The sequence below is a fragment of the Salvelinus alpinus genome, chromosome 28, assembly GCF_045679555.1.
Source record: "Salvelinus alpinus chromosome 28, SLU_Salpinus.1, whole genome shotgun sequence".
NCBI lineage: Eukaryota > Metazoa > Chordata > Actinopteri > Salmoniformes > Salmonidae > Salvelinus > Salvelinus alpinus.
The window spans coordinates 28,342,179-28,363,979 of record NC_092113.1 but is presented as its reverse complement, the minus strand read 5'-3'; the positions used below and the strand labels follow the sequence as shown (position 1 = coordinate 28,363,979).

The 21,801-nt window shown below is 44.6% G+C and overlaps 1 protein-coding gene across 1 annotated transcript in view; it reads right to left on the bottom strand.

The window, feature by feature from the left end:
- Positions 1 to 7,169: 7,169 nt before the first annotated feature.
- The window catches only part of LOC139557594 (plexin-A2-like), a 449,982-nt gene continuing 435,350 nt past the window's right edge, over positions 7,170 to 21,801 (bottom strand). The window contains exons 31-32 of the mRNA XM_071372600.1: positions 16,102 to 16,252; positions 7,170 to 11,902 (exon numbers count right to left, since the gene is read on the bottom strand). Of these exons, the coding sequence (XP_071228701.1) occupies positions 11,807 to 11,902; positions 16,102 to 16,252 (247 nt within the window). The 3' untranslated portion in view covers positions 7,170 to 11,806. The remainder of the gene's footprint in view (positions 11,903 to 16,101; positions 16,253 to 21,801) is intronic.

Sequence of the window (21,801 nt, the reverse complement as noted above, 5' to 3'; positions counted from 1 at the left end):
TTAAATATGGCTCCCAATCAGAGACAATGAATGACAGCTGTCTCTGATTGAGACCCAATCTAGGCAGCCATAGACATAACTAGACAACCTCACTCTTCTCTACCCCATACACATACAACACCCCTAGACTAGACAAAACACACAAAGACAACCCACCCCAACTCACGCCCTGACCAACTAAATAAATAACAGAAAAAGGAACAATAGGTCAGGAACGTGACATAACCCCCCCCTTAAGGTGCGAACTCCGGGCGCACCAGCATAAAGTCTAGGGGAGGGTCTGGGTGGGCGTCTGTCCACGGTGGCGGCTCTGGCGCTGGTCGTGGTCCCCACCCCACCATAGTCACTACCCGCTTTCGTAGCCTCCTCCAAATGGCCACCTTCCAAATTAACCCCACTGGACTAAGGGGCAGCACCGGACTAAGGGGCAGCACCGGACTAAGGGGCAGCACCGGACTAAGGGGCAGCACCGGACTAAGGGGCAGCACCGGACTAAGGGGCAGCACCGGACTAAGGGGCAGCACCGGACTAAGGGGCAGCACCGGACTAAGGGGCAGCACCGGGATAAGGGGAAGCACCGGGATAAGGGGCAGCACCAGGATAAGGGGCAGCACCAGGATAAGGGGCAGCTCCGGACTGGCTGGCGGAACCTGGCTGGCTGGCGGATCCTGGCTGGCTGGCGGATCCTGGCTGGCTGGCGGATCCTGGCTGGCTGGCGGATCCTGGCTGGCTGGCGGATCCTGGCTGGATGACGGATCCTGGCGGATCCTGGCTGGATGACGGCTCTGACGGATCCTGGCTGGATGACGGCTCTGGCGGATCCTGGCTGGATGACGGCTCTGGCTGGTCATGGCTGGCTGACGGCTCTGGCTGGTCATGGCTGGCGGAAGGCTCTGGCTGGTCATGGCTGGCGGAAGGCTCTGGCTGCTCCGGTCTGGCGGAAGGCTCTGGCTGCTCCGGTCTGGCGGAAGGCTCTGGCTGATCCGGTCTGGCGGAAGGCTCTGGCTGATCCGGTCTGGCGGAAGGCTCTGGCTGCTCCTGTCTGGCGGAAGGCTCTGGCGGCTCCTGTCTGGCGGAAGGCTCTGGCGGCTCCTGTCTGACGGAAGGCTCTGGCGGCTCCTGTCTGGCGGACGGCTCTAGCGGCTCCTGTCTGGCGGACGGCTCTGTAGGCTCATGGCAGACGGGCGGCTTTGCAGGCTCATGGCAGACGGGCGGCTTTGAAGGCTCAATACAGACGGGCAGTTCATGCGGCGCTTGGCAGACGGACAGTTCAGACGGCGTTGGGCAGACGGGCAGTTCAGGCGCCGTTGGGCAGACGGGCAGTTCAGGCGCCGCTTGGCAGACGGGCAGTTCAGGCGCCGCTTGGCAGACGGGCAGTTCAGGCGCCGTTGGGCAGACGGCAGACTCTGGCCGGCTGAGACGCACTGTAGGCCTGGTGCGTGGTGCCGGAACTGGAGGTACCGGGCTAAGGACACGCACCTTCAGGCTAGTGCGGGGAACAGGGACAGGGCACACTGAGTTCTCAAGGCGCACTATAGGACTGGTGCGTGGTACCGGAACTGGTGGTACCGGGCTGAGGGCACGCACCTCAGGACGAGTGCGGGGAGAAGGATCAGTGCGTACAGGGCTCTGGAGACGCACAGGAGGCTTGGTGCGTGGTGCCGGGACTGGAGGCACTGGGCTGGAGACACGCACCACAGGAAGAGTGCGTGGAGGAGGAACAGGGCTCTGGAGACGCACTGGAAGCCTGGTGCGTGGTGTAGGCACTGGTGGTACTGGGCTGGAGCGGGGAGGTGGCGCCGGAAATACCGGACCGTGCAGGCGTACTGGCTCCCTTGAGCACTGAGCCTGCCCAACCTTACCTGGTTGTATGCTCCCCGTCGCCCGACCAGTGCGGGGAGGTGGAATAACCCGCACCGGGCTATGTAGGCAAACCGGGGACACCATGCGTAAGGCTGGTGCCATGTAAGCCGGCCCAAGGAGACGCACTGGTGGCCAGATATGTAGAGCCGGCTTCATGGCACTTGGCTCAATGCTCAATCTAGCCCTACCAGTGCGGGGAGGTGGAATAACCTGCACCGGGCTATGCACACGTACAGGAGACACCGTGCGCTCTACTGCATAACACGGTGTCTGCCCGTACTCCCGCTCTCCACGGTTAGCCTGGGAAGTGGGCGCAGGTCTCCTACCTGCCCTTGCCACTCTCCCTCTTAGCCCCCCTCCAATACATTTTTGGGGTTTACTCACAGGCTTCCTTGCTAGTCGTGTACCCTCATAACTCCGGTTCCTCTCTCCGGTTGCCTCTGCTCTCCTAATCGCCTCCAGCTGTTCCCATGGGAGGCGATCTCTTCCAGCTCGGATCTCCTCCCATGTGTAGCAACCCTTGCCGTCCAATACATCCTCCCATGTCCACGAGTCCTGGTTACTTTGCCGCTGTTGTTGGTTCCGCTCACGCTGCTTGATCCATGGTTGGTGGGTAGTTCTGTCACGATCGTCTTCTTGAGAGAGATTGGACCAAGGCGCAGCGTGTGCAAAATACATCTTCTTTTATTGAGAAGAGAGAGAAAACACAAAACGAACACTATATACAAACTAACAAAACAACAAACGACCGTGAAGCTAAATAACATAAGTGCACAGACAAGCAACAAACGTTCAACATAGACAACTACCCACAAAAGCCTACTGCCTATGGCTGCCTTAAATATGGCTCCCAATCAGAGACAATGAATGACAGCTGTCTCTGATTGAGACCCAATCTAGGCAGCCATAGACATAACTAGACAACCTCACTCTTCTCTACCCCATACACATACAACACCCCTAGACTAGACAAAACACACAAAGACAACCCACCCCAACTCACGCCCTGACCAACTAAATAAATAACAGAAAAAGGAACAATAGGTCAGGAACGTGACACAAATACATTTAAACTCAGTTTTTCACAATTCCTGACATTCAATCCTAGTAAGAATTCCCTGTTTCAGGTCAGTTAGGATCACCACTTTATTTTAAGAATGTGAAATGTCAGAATAATAGTTGAGAGAATGATTTATTTCAGCTTTTATTTCATTCATCGCATGCCCAGTGGGTCAAACGTTTACATACACTCATTTAGTATTTGGTAGCATTGCCTTTAAATTGTTTAACTTGGGTCAGACGTTTCGGGTAGCCTTCCACAAGCTTCCCACAATAATTTGGGTGAATTTTGGCCCATTCCTCCTGACAGAGCTGGTGTAACTGAGTCAGGTGGGTAGGCCTCCTTGCTCGCACACGCCTTTTCAGTTCTGCCCACACATTTTCTATAGGATTGAGGTCAGGGCTTTGTGATGGCCACTCCAATACCTTGACTTTGTTGTCCTTAAGCCATTTTGCCACAACATTGGAAGTATGCTTGGGGCCATTGTCCATTTGGAAGACCCATTTGCGACCAAGCTTTAACTTCCTGACTGATGTCTTGAGATGTTGCTTCAATATATCCACATCATTTTCCTCCCTCATGACGCCATCTATTTTGTGAAGTGCACCAGTCCCTCCTGCATCAAAGCTCTCCCACAACATGATGCTGCCACCCCCGTGCTTCACGGTTGGGATGTTGTTCTTCAGCTTGCAAGTCTCCCCCTTTTTCCTCCAAACATAACGATGGTCATTATGGCCAAACAGTTCTATTTTTGTCTCATCAGACCAGAGGACATTTCTCCAAAAAGTACACTCTTTGTCCCCATGTGCAGTTGCAAACCGTAGTCTGGCTTTTTTATGGCGGTTTTGGAGCAGTGGCTTCTTCCTTGCTGAGCGGCCTTTCAGGTTATGTCGATATAGGACTCGTTTTACTGTGGATATAGATACTTTTGTACCGGTTTCCTCCAGCATCTTCACAAGGTCCTTTGCTGTTGTTCTGGGTTTGATTTGCACTTTTCGCACCAAAGTACATTCATCTCTAGGTGACAGAGCGTGTCTGCTTCCTGAGCGGTATGACGGCTGCGTGGTCCCATGGTGTTTATACTTGCGTACTATTGTTTGTACAGATGAACATGGTACCTTCAGGCATTTGGAAATTGTTCCCAGACTTGTGGAGGTCTAAACTTTTTTTCTGAGGTCTTTGCTGATTTCTTCTGATTTTCCCATGATGTCAAGCAAAGAGGCACTGAGTTTGAAGGTAGGCCTTGAAATACATCCACAGGTACACCTCCAATTGACTAAAATTATGTCAATTAGCCTATCAGAATCATCTAAAGCTTTGACATAATTTTCTGGAATTTTCCAAGCTGTTTAAAGGCACAGTCAACTTAGTGTATGGAAACTTCTGACCCACTGGAATTACTTGTGTCATAAACAAAGTAGAAGTCCTAACCGACTTGCCAAAACTATAGTTAATTAACAAGAAATTTGTGGAGTGGTTGAAAAACAAGTTTACTGACTCCAACTTAAGTGTATGTAAACTTCCGACTTCAACTGTATATATATATATATTATATATATATAATCAAAAAAGAATTAGGGGGTAGATCAGCTTTAATATTGCGGCTAGATTACGTACAAATACCTTGGAACAGATTTCTTACATTAAAATCACTTGGAGCTGATTCCCTGGTGTTTTTACCGTGGTGTTTTTAGTCTTTCATGTCCAACATTGAAAATTATAACACAAAAATATAAATATTAATTTGTATTACATTTTTTGGCTCAGAAAACATGGGGGACCATATTAAAAGACCCGCGGTCCAAATTATCTCCTGAATAGAAAGCGTCATGTTTGGGGCAAATCCACAACACATCGCTGAGTACCACTCTTCATATTTGGCTGCATCATGATATTATGGGTATGCTTGTCATCGGCAAGGACTACAGAGTTTTTAAAATAAAAAGAAATTGTAATAGAAATTGCAAAAACCTAGAGGAAAACCTGGTTCAGGCTGCTTTCCAACAGACACTGGGAGACAAATTCCCCTTTCAGCAAGACAATAACCTAAAACACAAGGCCTAATACACACTGGAGTTGCTGACCAAGACAGCATTCAATGTTCCTGAGTGGCCTAGTTACAGTTTTGACTTAAATCAGCTTAAATATCTATAGCAAGACTTGAAAATGGCTGTCTATGTCACGCCCTGACCTTAGATCCTTGTTTATGTCTCTATTTTGGTTTGGTCAGGGCGTGAGTTGGGGTGAGCGTTCTATGTTTTGTGTTCTATGTTTTCTATTTCTGTGTGTTTGGCCGGGTGTGGTTCTCAATCAGAGGCAGCTGTCTATCGTTGTCTCTGATTGAGAACCATACTTAGGTAGCCTTTTCCCACCTGTGTTTTTTGGGTAGTTGTTTTCTGTCTTTGTGTCTGTACCAGACAGGACTGTTTTGTTTCGTTCATTCTCTTTGTTATTTTGTTTAGTGTTCTGTTAATAAATTAACATGAACACTTACCACGCTGCGCTTTGGTCCGATGATTCCTCATCTTCAGACGACGAACGTTACAGTCTAGCAATGATCAACAACCAACTTGACAGCTTGAAGATTTTTAAAAAGAATAATGTGCAAATGTTCTACAATGCAAGTGTGCAAAGACTCACTCAGAAAGACTCACAGCTGTAATTGCCACCAAAGGTGACACAGAGGTGTGAATACTTATGTAAAGGAGATATTTCTGTATTTCATTTTCAATAAATTTGCAAACATTTCTAAAAACATGTTTTCACTTTGTCATTATAGGGTATTGTATGTAAATGGGTGAGAAATTGTTTTTAATCCATTTTGAATTCAGGCTCTAACACAACAAAATGTGGAATAAGTCAAAGGGTATGAATATTTTCTGAAGGCACTGTATGTATAATCGCAGGAAATTTGCTTTAAAACTGCATAATTCTCTCTCAGTTGCATGGCAAAATATCTAGAATTGCAGGAAATTAACTTTAAAACTGCAAATATTTCTCTCAGCTACATGGAGAAATGTGTAGCATAGCAGGAAATTGGCTTAGAAATGCTAAAATGTCTATGCTGTCTGAAATTCAGCCAAGCCGATTGCTTGCAAGCCGAAGAACACCAGCCCACCACCTAAGCCCCTTTTTGATCAAGAATAAACCCTGAGATCAAAAATATAATATTCATGATGTCGCCTAGTGATGGAATTCTTTTAGCTACTGTAGGTAGCATTACCTATCACTAGTCGGTTGTGCGCCAAAACTCCAGTATTTTTTATACTATAGCTTGTTCTCCATCTTCTTTGTAAATAGCGGCCAACATGTTTTCAGTACTTTTGTTTCCATGACTGATCAAAACTAATTTTCTCATGCTCTCTCTTCTCTCTCCAGCAGAAAAATAGTTAGCAACATAAAATATTGAAACATCATATCGCAATAAAATCGCAGTATCAAATTGCAATCAAATCAACTCAAATTTGATTTGTCACATGCTCCGAATACAACAGATGTAGACCTTACCGTGAAATGCTTACTTACAAGCCCTACACCAGCAATGCAGTTCAAGAAATAGAGTTAAGAAAATATTTACTTAACAAACTATAGTAAAAAAAAGTACAAAATAAAATAACGAGGCTATATATAGGGGGTACCGAGTCAATGTGCGGGGGTACAGGTTAGTCGAGGTAATTTGTACATGTAGGTAGAGGTAAAGTGACTATGCATATATAATAGACAGCGAGTAGCATCAGTGTAAAAACAAAGAGGGGGGACGGGTATCAATGTAAATAGTCCGGGTGGCCATTTTATTAATTGTTCAGCAGTCTTATAGCTTGGGTGTAGAAGCTGGTATAGAGCCTTTTGGACCTAGACTTGGTGTTCCGGTACCGTTTGCTGTGCGGTAGCAGAGAGAACAGTCTATGACTTGGGTGACTGGAGTCTTTTACAATTTTTTGGGCCTTCCTCTGACACCGCCTAGTATATAGGTCCTGAATGGCAGGAAGCTTGTCCCAGTGATTTACTGGGCCAATACATATAGAATCATGAGTATCACAATACATATCGTATCGCCACCTACATATCATGATAATATCGTATTGTGAGGTCCCTGGCAATTCCCAGCCCTAATATCTCCGACTTCTGACTGCCTGTATCTGTCGTACTGTAGCTAACACATGCAATATGCTTGCCCAGGATTCTCCTAGTCTGATTCTCAGAGGCAGTTTGTTTCATCTCGTGTCAATCAGACAAGGCAGTGTACTTCAGCTCTATGGGTTTTTTTAACCAGCAAAGTTTATTTATATATAACAACAGTACAAAGTGAATCCTTGGCTTGCAAAATAGGTGTGCTTCATATTTACAATAGGTACACAATAATATATTATCATAACAAAACCAAAGCAAATAAAAAAACACAAGAACAATTTCTTTAAATACTTTTAACTTTCTTACAATTTTCACAACACTTTTATAAAACAACAAGGACAGCCATTATTATTATCATTGTCTTCATTTGTATTGATTATATTACAGAACTCCAGTGTCTACAAAGGGTTGTCTACATTGTGTTGTGTTTAGAATGGAAGAAGGATATTCATTTCATATTCCGTGATATTTTCGACATGAGAATATTACTAATCTGATGTTCAATTCCTCCGACTGACATCATGAGAAAAGAAAAAGGTGAATAATTATTGTTTTTCTGTGAGTAATGAAACATAGCAGTAAACCCATCACTACATCACCTACAGCGCCAAGAGCAGAAAAGTGCACAATCTTCGTCAATTAGGTCTCATGTCTTCTGTAGTGGAAATGAAGTCGCCGTTTAATAATATTCTATCGCCAACGTGTATCAACTGCAACATGTCTCAGAGACCATTAACTGGCTGTGAAATTAAATTCTGCGCTGCAGAATGTCAAACAAACGTAATTATAAAAAATGTACCTTTAATTTCTTATTGAATGTCATCATCTCCCAAGAAATACAAAAGTGTATAGTATGAAAAAAACTATGAAAATCTCTTTCACAAAACGTCAGACGCAGACAGATGTGAGTTAAGACAAAAGGAATAATACGATGTGTGAAATGTATTTTCTATTGGTGTTATGGCATGCTGACCAAAATACAAAGTTAGATTGATAATTTTAAGAACAGTGAAGCAAAAACAGTGAATGGTAGTTTATGAAAATAAAGACAAATCAAAAACAGAACATTAAATAAAGGTCCCTTAAGAGAAAAGCAAACTTTGTTCAAGTCAAATCCCACTTTTTCCTTTAAAGGCCCAGTGCAGTCAAAAACATGAGGTGGAATAATACTGTTAAATCGTGAAAAATATGATAATACCCTTTTAGTGTAAGAGCTGTTTGAAAAGCCTGTAATTTCAGCCTGTTTTGGTGGGATGGAGTTTTGCTTGAGAAATTGCTCTTGATGAGAAGCTATTTTGTTTTGTTTTTGACCATTTTGATTGAAAACAATCACAGTAAGGTACTTAATTGTTATCCAGAAATGATTTTAGATTGAGATAAAAACATCTGCCTTGGGGCTTTAATCTGTTACTACTATGGAGAATATAGCGTAACAATATACAAGGTACATTTGAGCATGAGTGTCTGTGTCTATATTTAGAGTGCACCTATAGACACGGTATTTGTGTTGAGCAGGAGTAGTTACTGCTTACCAGGGGGCCAACAGACATCCCCCCCTCTCTTCCTATACCCATCCACCCCGCTTGGCTGGAGATATTAATACCATGCCAATCATGTGGTCTCCCTGCATTTCTCTTTACCAGTTTTGATGTGTTTTTTCATCTATCTCCTGATCACACAACTACACTCCGATCAAATCACTGCTTCAAAGCAGGAAATCAGAGCTAAAGGGGTTTCTCAGGGCCTCCCGAGTGGCGCAGCGGTCTAAGGCACTGCATCGGTAGTGCTTGAGGCGTCACTACAGATCCGGGTTCGATCCCGGGCTGTGTCGCAGCCGGCCATGTCCGGGAGAGCCATGAGGCGGCGCACAAATGGCCCAGCGTCGTCTGGCTTAGGGGAGGGTTTGGCTGGCGGGGATGTCCTTGTCCCATCGCGCACTAGCAACTCCTGTGGCGGACCGGGCGCAGTGCACGCTGACACGGTCGCCAGTTGTACGGTGTTTCCTTCGAGACATTGGTGCGGCTGGCTTCCAGGTTAAGCGAGCAGTGTGTCAAGAAGCAGTGCAGCTTGGCAGGATTGTGTTTCGGAGGATGCATGGCTCTCGACCGGTGACTCTCCCGAGTCCGTACGGGAGTTGCAGCGATGGGACAAGACTGTAACTACCAATTGGGGAGAAAAAGTAGGAAAAAAATAAAGGTGTTTCTCTCTCATTTCTGACTGAGCTCTACTCTTCAAACAGCTCTGGCGAGATGACTGAATCACCACCCACCTTCCTGTACAGAACCAGGTCATACCCTCTTCACCTTTTCACTTCTTCACACACCGTGGCAGCCCAGGTACCTTATCAAAAGGACAGTGTCAAATTCAACAAAATGGAGCCACCAGAGGCTGTAGATTAGTGTCGAAGTGGTGAAGAAGAATCAGGAGAAATCAGGGGTTTTATGGTTGGTTCATTTGGAGCTCTAAGGCAGCAGAGAAAATAATAAGCACCTTTCATCCATCAACATTGGTGTTATATTTTCTCCATCCATAAATAATGTAATTATACTGTACACCTTTAATACTACCTAGTTTCAAGTACTGATGTAAACAATGAGCAAACATCAAAGTCTGGAGAAAAGAGAATGGTGGTGGTCACTAATCCAGCAGAGGGAATCTACAGTATGTGGTCATCCAGCTATGACGAGTACATGTAAGGTTCCCTCTTATCCCTCACTGGAAGTCAGTCTATATATCCTTTCATGAATGGGTTAAGTTTGGTACAGGACAATCCAATCTTACCAAAGATCTACCTGGTAATGTAACATGCATTATGTCTGACGTTTATATCCTCTTTTGTCCATGCTTGCGGTTGAGATATTTTCTTCTTGCCAAAAACAAAAAAGGGCAAGTAACTATTATACGGAGTTGTGTCTCTCCTGAGCCTACTACAGTACCTTCCTTCGTACCTGCTGCATGTTCACACGCTTCCAGTTACATGAGCACCTCTCTACAGACTCTACTTCAGTTTGAGGGCTTGGCTGGCTCCCTCTGTAAAGCATTCATCGATTTGGACACATCAGTGAATAATTTAAAACGACAGGATCTTTTGGCACTTATTCAAACTAGACCCACACAGGCTTCTTCTTACTATCTTGTAGAAAGACATTGTTGTTGGTGTAGTAGTTGGGTAGAAAAGGAACGTCTGCTAACATTTAGCTGCTGGCCATCTCCAGCTAGCCTGATCCATTGGCACTTAAAAAACAAAGATAGACCTTTAAAACACTTCTTCTGACATGTGATACGATGCATGCAAGTTTTACACACACACTTGATCTGATCCCCAAAAGCCACACAAACAATGGTTATATTACGGAGTATTTTCACTACTGCTGCCGCCGGCCTGACGGCCTCAGTCCCCATCTTGGCAGGCCTCTAGAATCTAGTCTCCAGTATATTATGGTATTTGTACGTTAAGGGCAGCGTAGCCACGGCAAAGACGCCTACAATACAGACGGCATAGTACACACCCTCCTATGATAGAGATATAGATTTGGTAACAGGTAAAACATTGTGAGTGGGGCAAAGGACTAGGACGGATGCATTTTCAGTACATGTTCAGTTGGCCATCTATTTAGACATTATAGAGTTCTGTTCAACTAACTCCATTTTGTTTAGAAAACAAACCCAAACGAAAAAGAAAAACCCACATCTGCTTTTGTACATTCACATACATTGACATGTATGAAACAGAACCTACAGTACATACAGATGACGTTACTGCTGAGGAGGGTCTTATATAAACCAGTATGGCTGGTTGTTGTTTTGTCCTTATACCCAACATACTCTGTGGACCTGTGTATTTTCTCTTATCACACAGGGTAAAGGGGTTTGGGGTTAATAAGCATGCTGGTTGAACTTTGACCCCTCCAGAGGAGGTCTGTTCTGAGTTCCGTTCGCTCTCGTACGATGAGGATGCATTTGGTTGGTTTCTGTACAGGGCTGATGGGTTACAGTCAGAGCTGGGTTCTGTCCACTTGGTCTCGAGTATCATGTTGATAATGAATGGTAATACTGTCTGAGGAGAACAGAGGAGAACAGGACAAGACATGACATAGCACCATGTCTTTCTGATGGCTACACCAGCCTATAACATGTGTTATAACACAACCTTTGACTTTGTACAGTACAACAATGTCCATGTATGTATCAAGAGGAAGATGGCTCAACTGCAACCAATAAAATCAAAATGTACACATACAAAAATAAACATTTGGAAGCAAAACTCAGGAAGAATATCTCTGGAATCAAACATGAGAAGTCTTTATCCTCCATCTCTCTTCTTCTTCTTTCAGTGTCTCTGTTGTGAGTTGAGCAGACAGAGAGTGTATCTGACTATAAGATCTCCCCTCTGTTTGTTCTGTCTCTCAACAAATCTCTCCTTCAGGGCTATACACACACAACACAAAAATAATATCCTTTGGAAAGAAATATGCCATATAGCCTTTATGGAGGTCTGTGGTGTGGTTGTCCCACCTTACATCATCATCATCACCATCCATGTTTCCAGAGACTATGGCGTCTTTTAGCCAGGTGGTGGCAATATGGCACGAGAGGAAAATAAGATAAAAACAAAACTCTTTGTTTGTGGATTTAAAAATGTCCCAGGTCCGTGGTGGTTAGTTGTCCATCACACGGTGAGTATCGGGACTGTTTGTTGGGTGGCTGATGGACATCCTGGGCCGGTCCAGTCGTCTAATCCCGTGGTCTGTCTCAGCTCTCCAGGGACATGGCTGAGATGAGCTGCTCCACCTTGTAGGCCAGACGCTGTTTCTTAGCCTGCTCGTCCTGCTCCAGGGCCATGGTGATCTGGGAGGGGTTAGAGACAGGACAACAGCATGATTTAGTGTCACTCTAACCCTTGAAGCCACATGCAGGGACTCAATCAATTGCAAAGACCCTTGATATGCAAATATTTTGCAAGAAAACTTTAAATAGAACATATAGACAATTGCTGATGTAATGCTCAATTACATCTGTACAACATAGCCAATGTTGACTGAATGGTAAGGAATGACATTAATAAAGTATTCACTCAGCAAAAAAAATAAATGTCCTCTCACTGTCAACTGCGTTTATTTTCAGCAAACTTAACATGTGTCTAATAGAAATTGAATAATGTGTCCCTGAACAAAGGGGGGGTCAAAATCAAAAGTAAGTCAGTATCTGGTGTGGCCACCAGCTGCATTAAGTACTGACAATGGCTGGTGGCATTGTCATGCTGGAGGGTCATGTCAGGATGAGCCTGCAGGAAGGGTACCACATGAGGGAGGAGGATGTCTTCCCTGTAATGCACAGCGTTGAGATTGCCTGCAATGACAACAAGCTCAGTCCGATGATGCTGTGACACACCGCCCCAGACCACGACGGACCCTCCACCTCCAAATCGATCCCGCTCCAGAGTACAGGCCTCGGTGTAACGCTCATTCCTTCAACGATAAACGCAAATCCAACCATCACCCCTGGCGAGACAAAACCTTGACTCGTCAGTGAAGAGCACTTTTTGCCAGTCCTGTCTGGTCCAGTGACGGTGGGTTTGTGCCGTTGTTGCCGGTGTTGTTGCCGGTGATGTCTGGTGAGGACCTGCCTTACAACAGGCCTACAAGCCCTCAGTCCAGCCTCTCTCAGCCTATTGCGGACAGTCTGAGCACTGATGGAGGGATTGTGCGTTCCTGGTGTAACTCGGGCAGTTGTTGTTGCCATCCTGTACATGTCCCACAGGTGTGATGTTCGGATGTACCGATCCTGTGCAAGTGTTGTTACATATGATCTGAAACTGTTATGACGATCAGTTGACCCTCCTGTCTCCCTGTAGCGCTGTCTTAGGCGTCTCACAGTACGGGCATTGCAATTTATTGCCCTGGCCACATCTGCAGTCCTCATGCCTCCTTGCAGCATGCCTAAGGCATGTTCACGCAGATGAGCAGGGACCCTGAGCATCTTTCTTTTGGTGTTTTTCAGAGTCAGTAGAAAGACCTCTTTACTAAGTTTTCATAACTCTGACCTTAATTGCCTACCGTCTGTAAACTGTTAATGTCTTAACGACCATTCCACAGGTGTATGTTCATTAATTGCTTATCAAGCATGGGAAACAGTGTTTAAACCCTTTACAATGAAGATCTGTGAAGTTATCTGGATTTTTACGAATTATCTTTGAAAGACAGGGCAAAAGGTCCAGACTTCACTGTCTGTTGGATGGGTGGGATCATGTGTGCTTTTTATTTAATGAATATAACATTGTCTCTGTTGGAGATGGTAACACAAAACCGAGGAATCCAACTTGTGTAATGCCCTTTCTCGGTTTCATCTTATGCTTTTCTCTCTCCGTAAACGTGGCATTTGTCAAGTCTTGTTCAAAGGGGAATCCGACAGGGTCTCCTCTCTGCTGTCTGCAGTGTCACACAGTCATGACATGCTGTATGTACATCGGCGTTACATCGCGGTGGCTGGCGGGGCTTTTTCATGTGCTTGTATCAAACAGGGGTAATAATACCCAATAAGATCACAGGTATGGATCAATGCTAATGCAGCACATCTCTCCTTTTTCTATATGACAGAAATGTCAAATGTAAATCTATGAGAACAGGGGTTCATTGAACAAGAATAAGGGCTGAAAAAGCTTGATATGCCTCCCAGGAATAAACAGTGTTGCCATAACTAAGCATTGTAGGCATTGTGCTAAACACACTGTGGGGACATTAATGAAGACTAGTTTCTCTTAGGGTCTCTTGGCAGTCTGTACATAGCTCCAGCAATCTGTCCCATAGTAGACTCCCTTGCCTGTTGTCTCGCTCTCATCTGCCTAAGTGCTCTTCGAGGCTGGCAGAGCAGAGCCCAGCGGAGCCTCTCCTCCTCCTCATACCACTCTGTTATTAATCTGCTGTGCTGTATGCAGGTGCAGCTCCCTCCCTCTGTCTACCATCTCTCTAATCCATTTAGTATTGCTCTAGCCCGTTCATAGAGGGGCCGCACAAGGAGTCAGGCAAGGAACAAACAACCCCGACAGCTACAGATAAGGGCATAAGCACTCAGGAGACAGAGAGAGGGCATTTGTGTGTGTGTGTGTGTGTGTGTGTGTGTGTGTGTGTGTGTGTGTGTGTGTGTGTGTGTGTGTGTGTGTGTGTGTGTGTGTGTGTGTGTGTGTGTGTGTGTGTGTGTGTGTGTGTGTGTGTGTGTGTGTGTGTGTGTGTGTGTGTGTGTGTGTGTGTGTGTGTGTGAGAGAGAGAAAGAAAGTTAGAGTGGAGAAGGAGCATGAGGTAAAAGAAGAGACAAAGCGAGAAGAAAGTGCAGGATAGAGAGTGGCAATAAAAGAGGTGGTCTATGAGAGGTTAAAATAGAGAGTTAAAGAGGTGGTCTATGAGAGGTTAAAATAGAGAGTTAAAGAGGTGGTCTATGAGAGGTTAAAATAGAGAGTTAAAGGGGTGGTCTATGAGAGGTTAAAATAGAGAGTTAAAGGGGTGGTCTATGAGAGGTTAAAATAGAGAGAGTTAAAGAGGTGGTCTATGAGAGGTTAAAGAGAGAGAGTTAAAGAGGTGGTCTATGAGAGGTTAAAATAGAGAGTTAAAGAGGTGGTCTATGAGAGGTTAAAGAGAGAGAGTTAAAGAGGTGGTCTATGAGAGGTTAAAATAGAGCGTTAAAGAGGTGGTCTATGAGAGGTTAAAGAGAGAGAGTTAAAGAGGTGGTCTATGAGAGGTTAAAGAGAGAGAGTTAAAGAGGTGGTCTATGAGAGGTTAAAATAGAGAGTTAATGAGGTGGTCTATGAGAGGTTTAAAGAGAGAGAGTTAAAGAGGTGGTCTATGAGAGGTTAAAGAGAGATAGTTAAAGAGGTGATCTATGAGAGGTTAAAGAGAGAGAGTTAAAGAGGTGGTCTATGAGAGGTTAAAATAGAGAGTTAAAGAGGTGGTCTATGAGAGGTTAAAATAGAGAGTTAAAGAGGTGGTCTATGAGAGGTTAAAATAGAGAGTTAAAGAGGTGGTCTATGAGAGGTTTAAAGAGAGAGAGTTAAAGTGAGCCCTAGTTCCAGCTACAGCAGCATCAAGCTCTTAGGGCAGGAAGGAAAGAGGAGGTAGAAGAGAGAGACACAGAGAGAGTGGAAGAGAGAAAGATACAAAATAAAAGAAAGTGAGAGAGAGAGAAGAGAGTGGGCTCCTAATTCTTGTGAATGTGGTCTAATATAAAGGTCAGACTAATGGCTCCCAGAGGAGCTGCTGACATTAAAGCCGGAACGTCTCCATTACAGAAACCTTTCTCTTTCTCTCTCCTCTCTCTCCCCCTCTCTCTCCTTCTCCCTCTCCCCCTCTCTCTTTCTGTCTTCTCTCTCCTTCTCTTTCTCCACATTGTTTCGCCTCTCTCCGTCTCTTCTTTGTCGCACTATTCCATGCTTCTCTCTCTTTCTCTCTCTCTCTCCTCCTCCCCTAATCATTCTCTCTCTCCTCCTAAATCTTTCTCTCTCTTTCTCTCTCTCCTCCCTTTCGTTCTCACTTTGCCCTCCCTCATTCTCTGTCTGTCTCTCTAACTCTCTTTCTGTCTCTCCATCTCTCCCCTCTCTTCCCCTCAACCCCCTTCTTCACTCTCCCTGTGATCTGAGACAAATGGTCTGCCACATCTTGATTCTGCTCCAGAGAGCCACAGAGAGAGGGAGAGAACAGGGCTGTGTTCCTTCACACTCAGGGGATGGGCGGCATGCTGAGCTGCTTGTACAGTTGCTGTTCCTGTCGCTCCTCCACATATCATACACCCACAGCCAGGTCTGCTACAGCTCTCACTGGCCCGGGACATATGGCACTTAGGATGGGTTATGTGATGTGGTGGAGTGGGGAGTATGGTTATTTCTAAGAATAGCATCAAATCAGAGAAACTTGGCCTTTCTAAAAGTTCTAGAAACACTCTAAATGAGTTAGGAATGACCTTTAACTAGCCTTGAGTGAATAGGAGGGTTAATAGGATTGTAGCCTAGCCTATTAGAATGTCCATCACTGCAGTGTGTGTGTGTGTGTGTCAGGACTCACCTCCTCACTGTATTTGGAGACATAGGAGTAGATCTCGTTGAGAGCACTGAGCATGTTAAACTCTGTGGAGTGGAGCCTGGCCTGCTCTGCCAGGTAGGCATTCATGTCCTGGTCACTGATGGCTGGCAGACGGTTAATGTCGGCATAATACCTGGAGGCACATACAGGGAGCGACACTCACTATCAACATGGACATATTCTATACCACAATGCTTTCCTGGAAAGTTGAGCCTCATTTTCTACATATTAGTCACATTTTACTAGTACATATATAATACTTAATGTGTGTCCAGGACCAAAACAGTTTGTATGAGCGGTAATAAAACAAGGATATAGAATTGTATGTGGGCACTTCCACGGTAACAGATTTGTGCTCAGACTTAAAATGTATGCCAAACAAAAACCTTTTATTTAATAGTTCAACAAATACAAAACTCTATGCACAAGGACTAATTTGAACAATTTACACTTTTACAAAAACATATTTACTGTAAGAACTGTGCAGATGCAAAGTTTAGTAACAGAAAAAAATCTCCTTCAGTAAAGTAGAGTTCAGTACAATAGAGCTCAGTACAGTACAGCACAGTATAGTTCAGTACTGTGTCCATGTTTTCGAAAAACTGTTAAATATCTGCTCCAAATAATGATTCACGATGTCTGCAGAAAGAAATGGGGTGTCATCTATGACATGACTCACTGACTTTGAAAACATCTATTTTGGTTATTGAAGTGGATTTACACCCGGTAACATAATTGTGGTAAAGGAATTTCAACATGATCTGATCTGCACACAGAAATGCACAATTATGGATTTTATTCATGGTGATGTATCCTAAATACTGTAGGTACACAAAGGTATGGATAGATATGTAATATCCTTTGCATATTTGGGTATTATTCTACACACTTGCTATTATTTTAATGAGCTCTGCACACAAACAAGACCAAATTTGGTTGGTCAGGATCGGACTACATCTGAACCAATCACAGATGTCTATGTTTCACAAGTTTGGACATCTAAGTACAGTACAGTAAAGTAGAGTTCAGTACAATAGAGCTCAGTACAGTACAGCACAGTATAGTTCAGTACATTACAGTAGAGTACAGTACAGTATAGCACAATAGAGCTCAGTAGAGTACAGTACAGCACAGTAAAGTAGAGTTCAGTACAATAGAGTACAGTCGAGCACAGTACAGTTGAGTACAGTAGAGTATAGTTCAGTACAGTACAATACAGTACATCATAGTGTGCTCTACTGTGTACTGTACTGAACTCTACTCTACTTTAAAGTACTGAACTATACTTGTCTATACTGTGCTGTACTCCACTGTACTGTACTCCACTGTGCTGTACTCCACTGTACTGTACTCCACTGTGCTGTACTATACTGTACTGTACTCCACTGTGCTGTACTATATTGTACTATACTCCACTGTACTGTACTCCACTGTGCTGTACTATACTGTGCTGTACTCCACTGTGCTGTACTATACTGTACTGTACTCCACTGTGCTGTACTATATTGTATTATACTCCACTGTGCTGTACTATACTGTGCTGTACTATATTGTACTATACTCCACTGTGCTGTACTATACTGTGCTGTACTCCACTGTGCTGTACTATACTGTACTGTACTCCACTGTGCTGTACTATATTGTACTATACTCCACTGTGCTGTACTATACTGTGCTGTACTATATTGTACTATACTCCACTGTGCTGTACTATACTGTACTGTACTCCACTGTGCTGCACTGTACTCCACTGTGCTGTACTATACTGTACTGTACTCCACTGTGCTGTACTATATTGTACTATACTCCACTGTGCTGTACTATACTGTACTGTACTCCACTGTGCTGCACTGTACTCCACTGTGCTGTACTATACTGTACTGTACTCCACTGTGCTTCACTGTACTCCACTGTGCTGCACTGTACTCCACTGTGCTGCACTGTACTCCACTGTGCTGTACTATACTGTACTGTACTCCACTGTGCTGTACTATACTGTACTGTACTCCACTGTGCTGCACTGTACTCCACTGTGCTGCACTGTACTCCACTGTGCTGTACTATACTGTACTGTACTCCACTGTGCTGTACTCCACTGTGCTGTACTCCACTGTGGTGTACTATACTGTACTGTACTCCACTGTGCTGTACTATATTGTACTGTACTCCACTGTCCTGTACTATACTGTGCTGTACTATACTATACTGTACTCCACTGTGCTGTACTATACTGTGCTGACCTCCACTGTGCTGTACTATACTGTGCTGTACTATACTGTACTGTACTCCACTGTGCTGTACTATACGGTGCTGTACTATACTGTACTGTCCTCCACTGTGCTGTACTATACGGTGCTGTACTATACTGTACTGTCCTCCACTGTGCTGTACTATACTGTGCTGTACTATACTGTACTGTACTCCACTGTGCTGACCTCCACTGTGCTGTACTATACGGTACTGTACTATACTGTGCTGTACTATACTGTGCTGGACTCCACTGTGCTGACCTCCACTGTGCTGTACTATACGGTACTGTACTCCACTGTGCTGTACTATACTGTGCTGTACTATACTGTGCTGTACTATACTGTGCTGTACTCCACTGTGCTGACCTCCACTGTGCTGTACTATACTGTGCTGTACTCCACTGTGCTGTACTATACTGTACTGTACTCCACTGTGCTGTACTATACTGTGCTGTGCTGTACTATACTGTGCTGTACTCCACTGTGCTGTACTATACTGTGCTGTGCTATACTGTGCTGTACTATACTGTGCTGTACTCCACTGTGCTGACCTCCACTGTGCTGTACTATACTGTGCTGTACTATACTGTGCTGTACTATACTGTGCTGTACTATACTGTGCTGTACTCCACTGTGCTGACCTCCACTGTGCTGTACTATACTGTGCTGTACTATACTGTGCTGTACTCCACTGTGCTGTACTATACTGTACTGTACTCCACTGTGCTGTACTATATTGTACTATACTCCACTGTACTGTACTCCACTGTGCTGTACTATACTGTGCTGTACTCCACTGTGCTGTACTATACTGTACTGTACTCCACTGTGCTGTACTATATTGTACTATACTCCACTGTGCTGTACTATACTGTGCTGTACTATATTGTACTATACTCCACTGTGCTGTACTATACTGTGCTGTACTCCACTGTGCTGTACTATACTGTACTGTACTCCACTGTGCTGTACTATATTGTACTATACTCCACTGTGCTGTACTATACTGTGCTGTACTATATTGTACTATACTCCACTGTGCTGTACTATACTGTACTGTACTCCACTGTGCTGCACTGTACTCCACTGTGCTGTACTATACTGTACTGTACTCCACTGTGCTGTACTATATTGTACTATACTCCACTGTGCTGTACTATACTGTACTGTACTCCACTGTGCTGCACTGTACTCCACTGTGCTGTACTATACTGTACTGTACTCCACTGTGCTGCACTGTACTCCACTGTGCTGCACTGTACTCCACTGTGCTGCACTGTACTCCACTGTGCTGTACTATACTGTACTGTACTCCACTGTGCTGTACTATACTGTACTGTACTCCACTGTGCTGCACTGTACTCCACTGTGCTGCACTGTACTCCACTGTGCTGTACTGTACTGTACTATACTGTACTGTACTCCACTGTGCTGTACTATATTGTACTGTACTCCACTGTGCTGTACTATACTGTGCTGTACTATACTATACTGTACTCCACTGTGCTGTACTATACTGTGCTGACCTCCACTGTGCTGTACTATACTGTGCTGTACTATACTGTACTGTACTCCACTGTGCTGTACTATACGGTGCTGTACTATACTGTACTGTCCTCCACTGTGCTGTACTATACGGTGCTGTACTATACTGTACTGTCCTCCACTGTGCTGTACTATACTGTGCTGTACTATACTGTACTGTACTCCACTGTGCTGACCTCCACTGTGCTGTACTATACGGTACTGTACTATACTGTGCTGTACTATACTGTGCTGGACTCCACTGTGCTGACCTCCACTGTGCTGTACTATACGGTACTGTACTCCACTGTGCTGTACTATACTGTGCTGTACTATACTGTGCTGTACTATACTGTGCTGTACTCCACTGTGCTGACCTCCACTGTGCTGTACTATACTGTGCTGTACTCCACTGTGCTGTACTATACTGTACTGTACTCCACTGTGCTGTACTATACTGTGCTGTGCTGTACTATACTGTGCTGTACTCCACTGTGCTGTACTATACTGTGCTGTGCTATACTGTGCTGTACTATACTGTGCTGTACTCCACTGTGCTGACCTCCACTGTGCTGTACTATACTGTGCTGTACTATACTGTGCTGTACTATACTGTGCTGTACTATACTGTGCTGTACTCCACTGTGCTGACCTCCACTGTGCTGTACTATACTGTGCTGTACTATACTGTGCTGTACTCCACTGTGCTGACCTCCACTGTGCTGTACTATACTGTGCTGACCTCCACTGTGCTGTACTATACTGTGCTGTACTATACTGTACTGTACTCCACTGTGCTGTACTATACGGTACTGTACTCCACTGTGCTGACCTCCACTGTGCTGTACTATACTGTGCTGTACTATACTGTGCTGTACTATACTGTGCTGTACTATACTGTGCTGTACTCCACTGTGCTGACCTCCACTGTGCTGTACTATACTGTGCTGTACTATACTGTGCTGTACTATACTGTGCTGTACTATACTGTGCTGTACTCCACTGTGCTGACCTCCACTGTGCTGTACTATACTGTACTGTACTATACTGTGCTGTACTCCACTGTGCTGTACTATACTGTGCTGTACTATACTGTGCTGTACTCCACTGTGCTGACCTCCACTGTGCTGTACTATACTGTGCTGTACTATACTGTGCTGTACTATACTGTGCTGTACTATACTGTGCTGTACTCCACTGTGCTGACCTCCACTGTGCTGTACTATACTGTACTGTACTATACTGTGCTGTACTCCACTGTGCTGTACTATACTGTGCTGTACTATACTGTGCTGTACTATACTGTGCTGTACTATACTGTGCTGTACTATACTGTGCTGTACTATACTGTGCTGTACTCTACTGTGCTGTACTCTACTGTACTGTACTCCACTGTGCTGTACTATACTGTGCTGTACTATACTGTACTGTACTATACTGTGCTGTACTATACTGTGCTGTACTCCACTGTGCTGACCTCCACTGTGCTGTACTATACTGTGCTGTACTATACTGTGCTGTACTATACTGTGCTGTACTATACTGTGCTGTACTCTACTGTACTGTACTACACTGTGCTGTACTATACTGTGCTGTACTATACTGTACTGTACTATACTGTGCTGTACTATACTGTACTGTACTCCACTGTGCTGTACTATACTGTGCTGTACTCCACTGTGCTGTACTATACTGTGCTGTACTATACTGTGCTGTACTCCACTGTGCTGTACTATACTGTGCTGTAATATACTGTGCTGTACTATACTGTGCTGTACTATACTGTACTGTACTCCACTGTGCTGTACTTTACTGTGCTGTACTATACTGTGCTGTACTCCACTGTGCTGTACTATACTGTTCTGTACTATACTGTGCTGTACTTCACTGTCCTGTACTATACGGTACT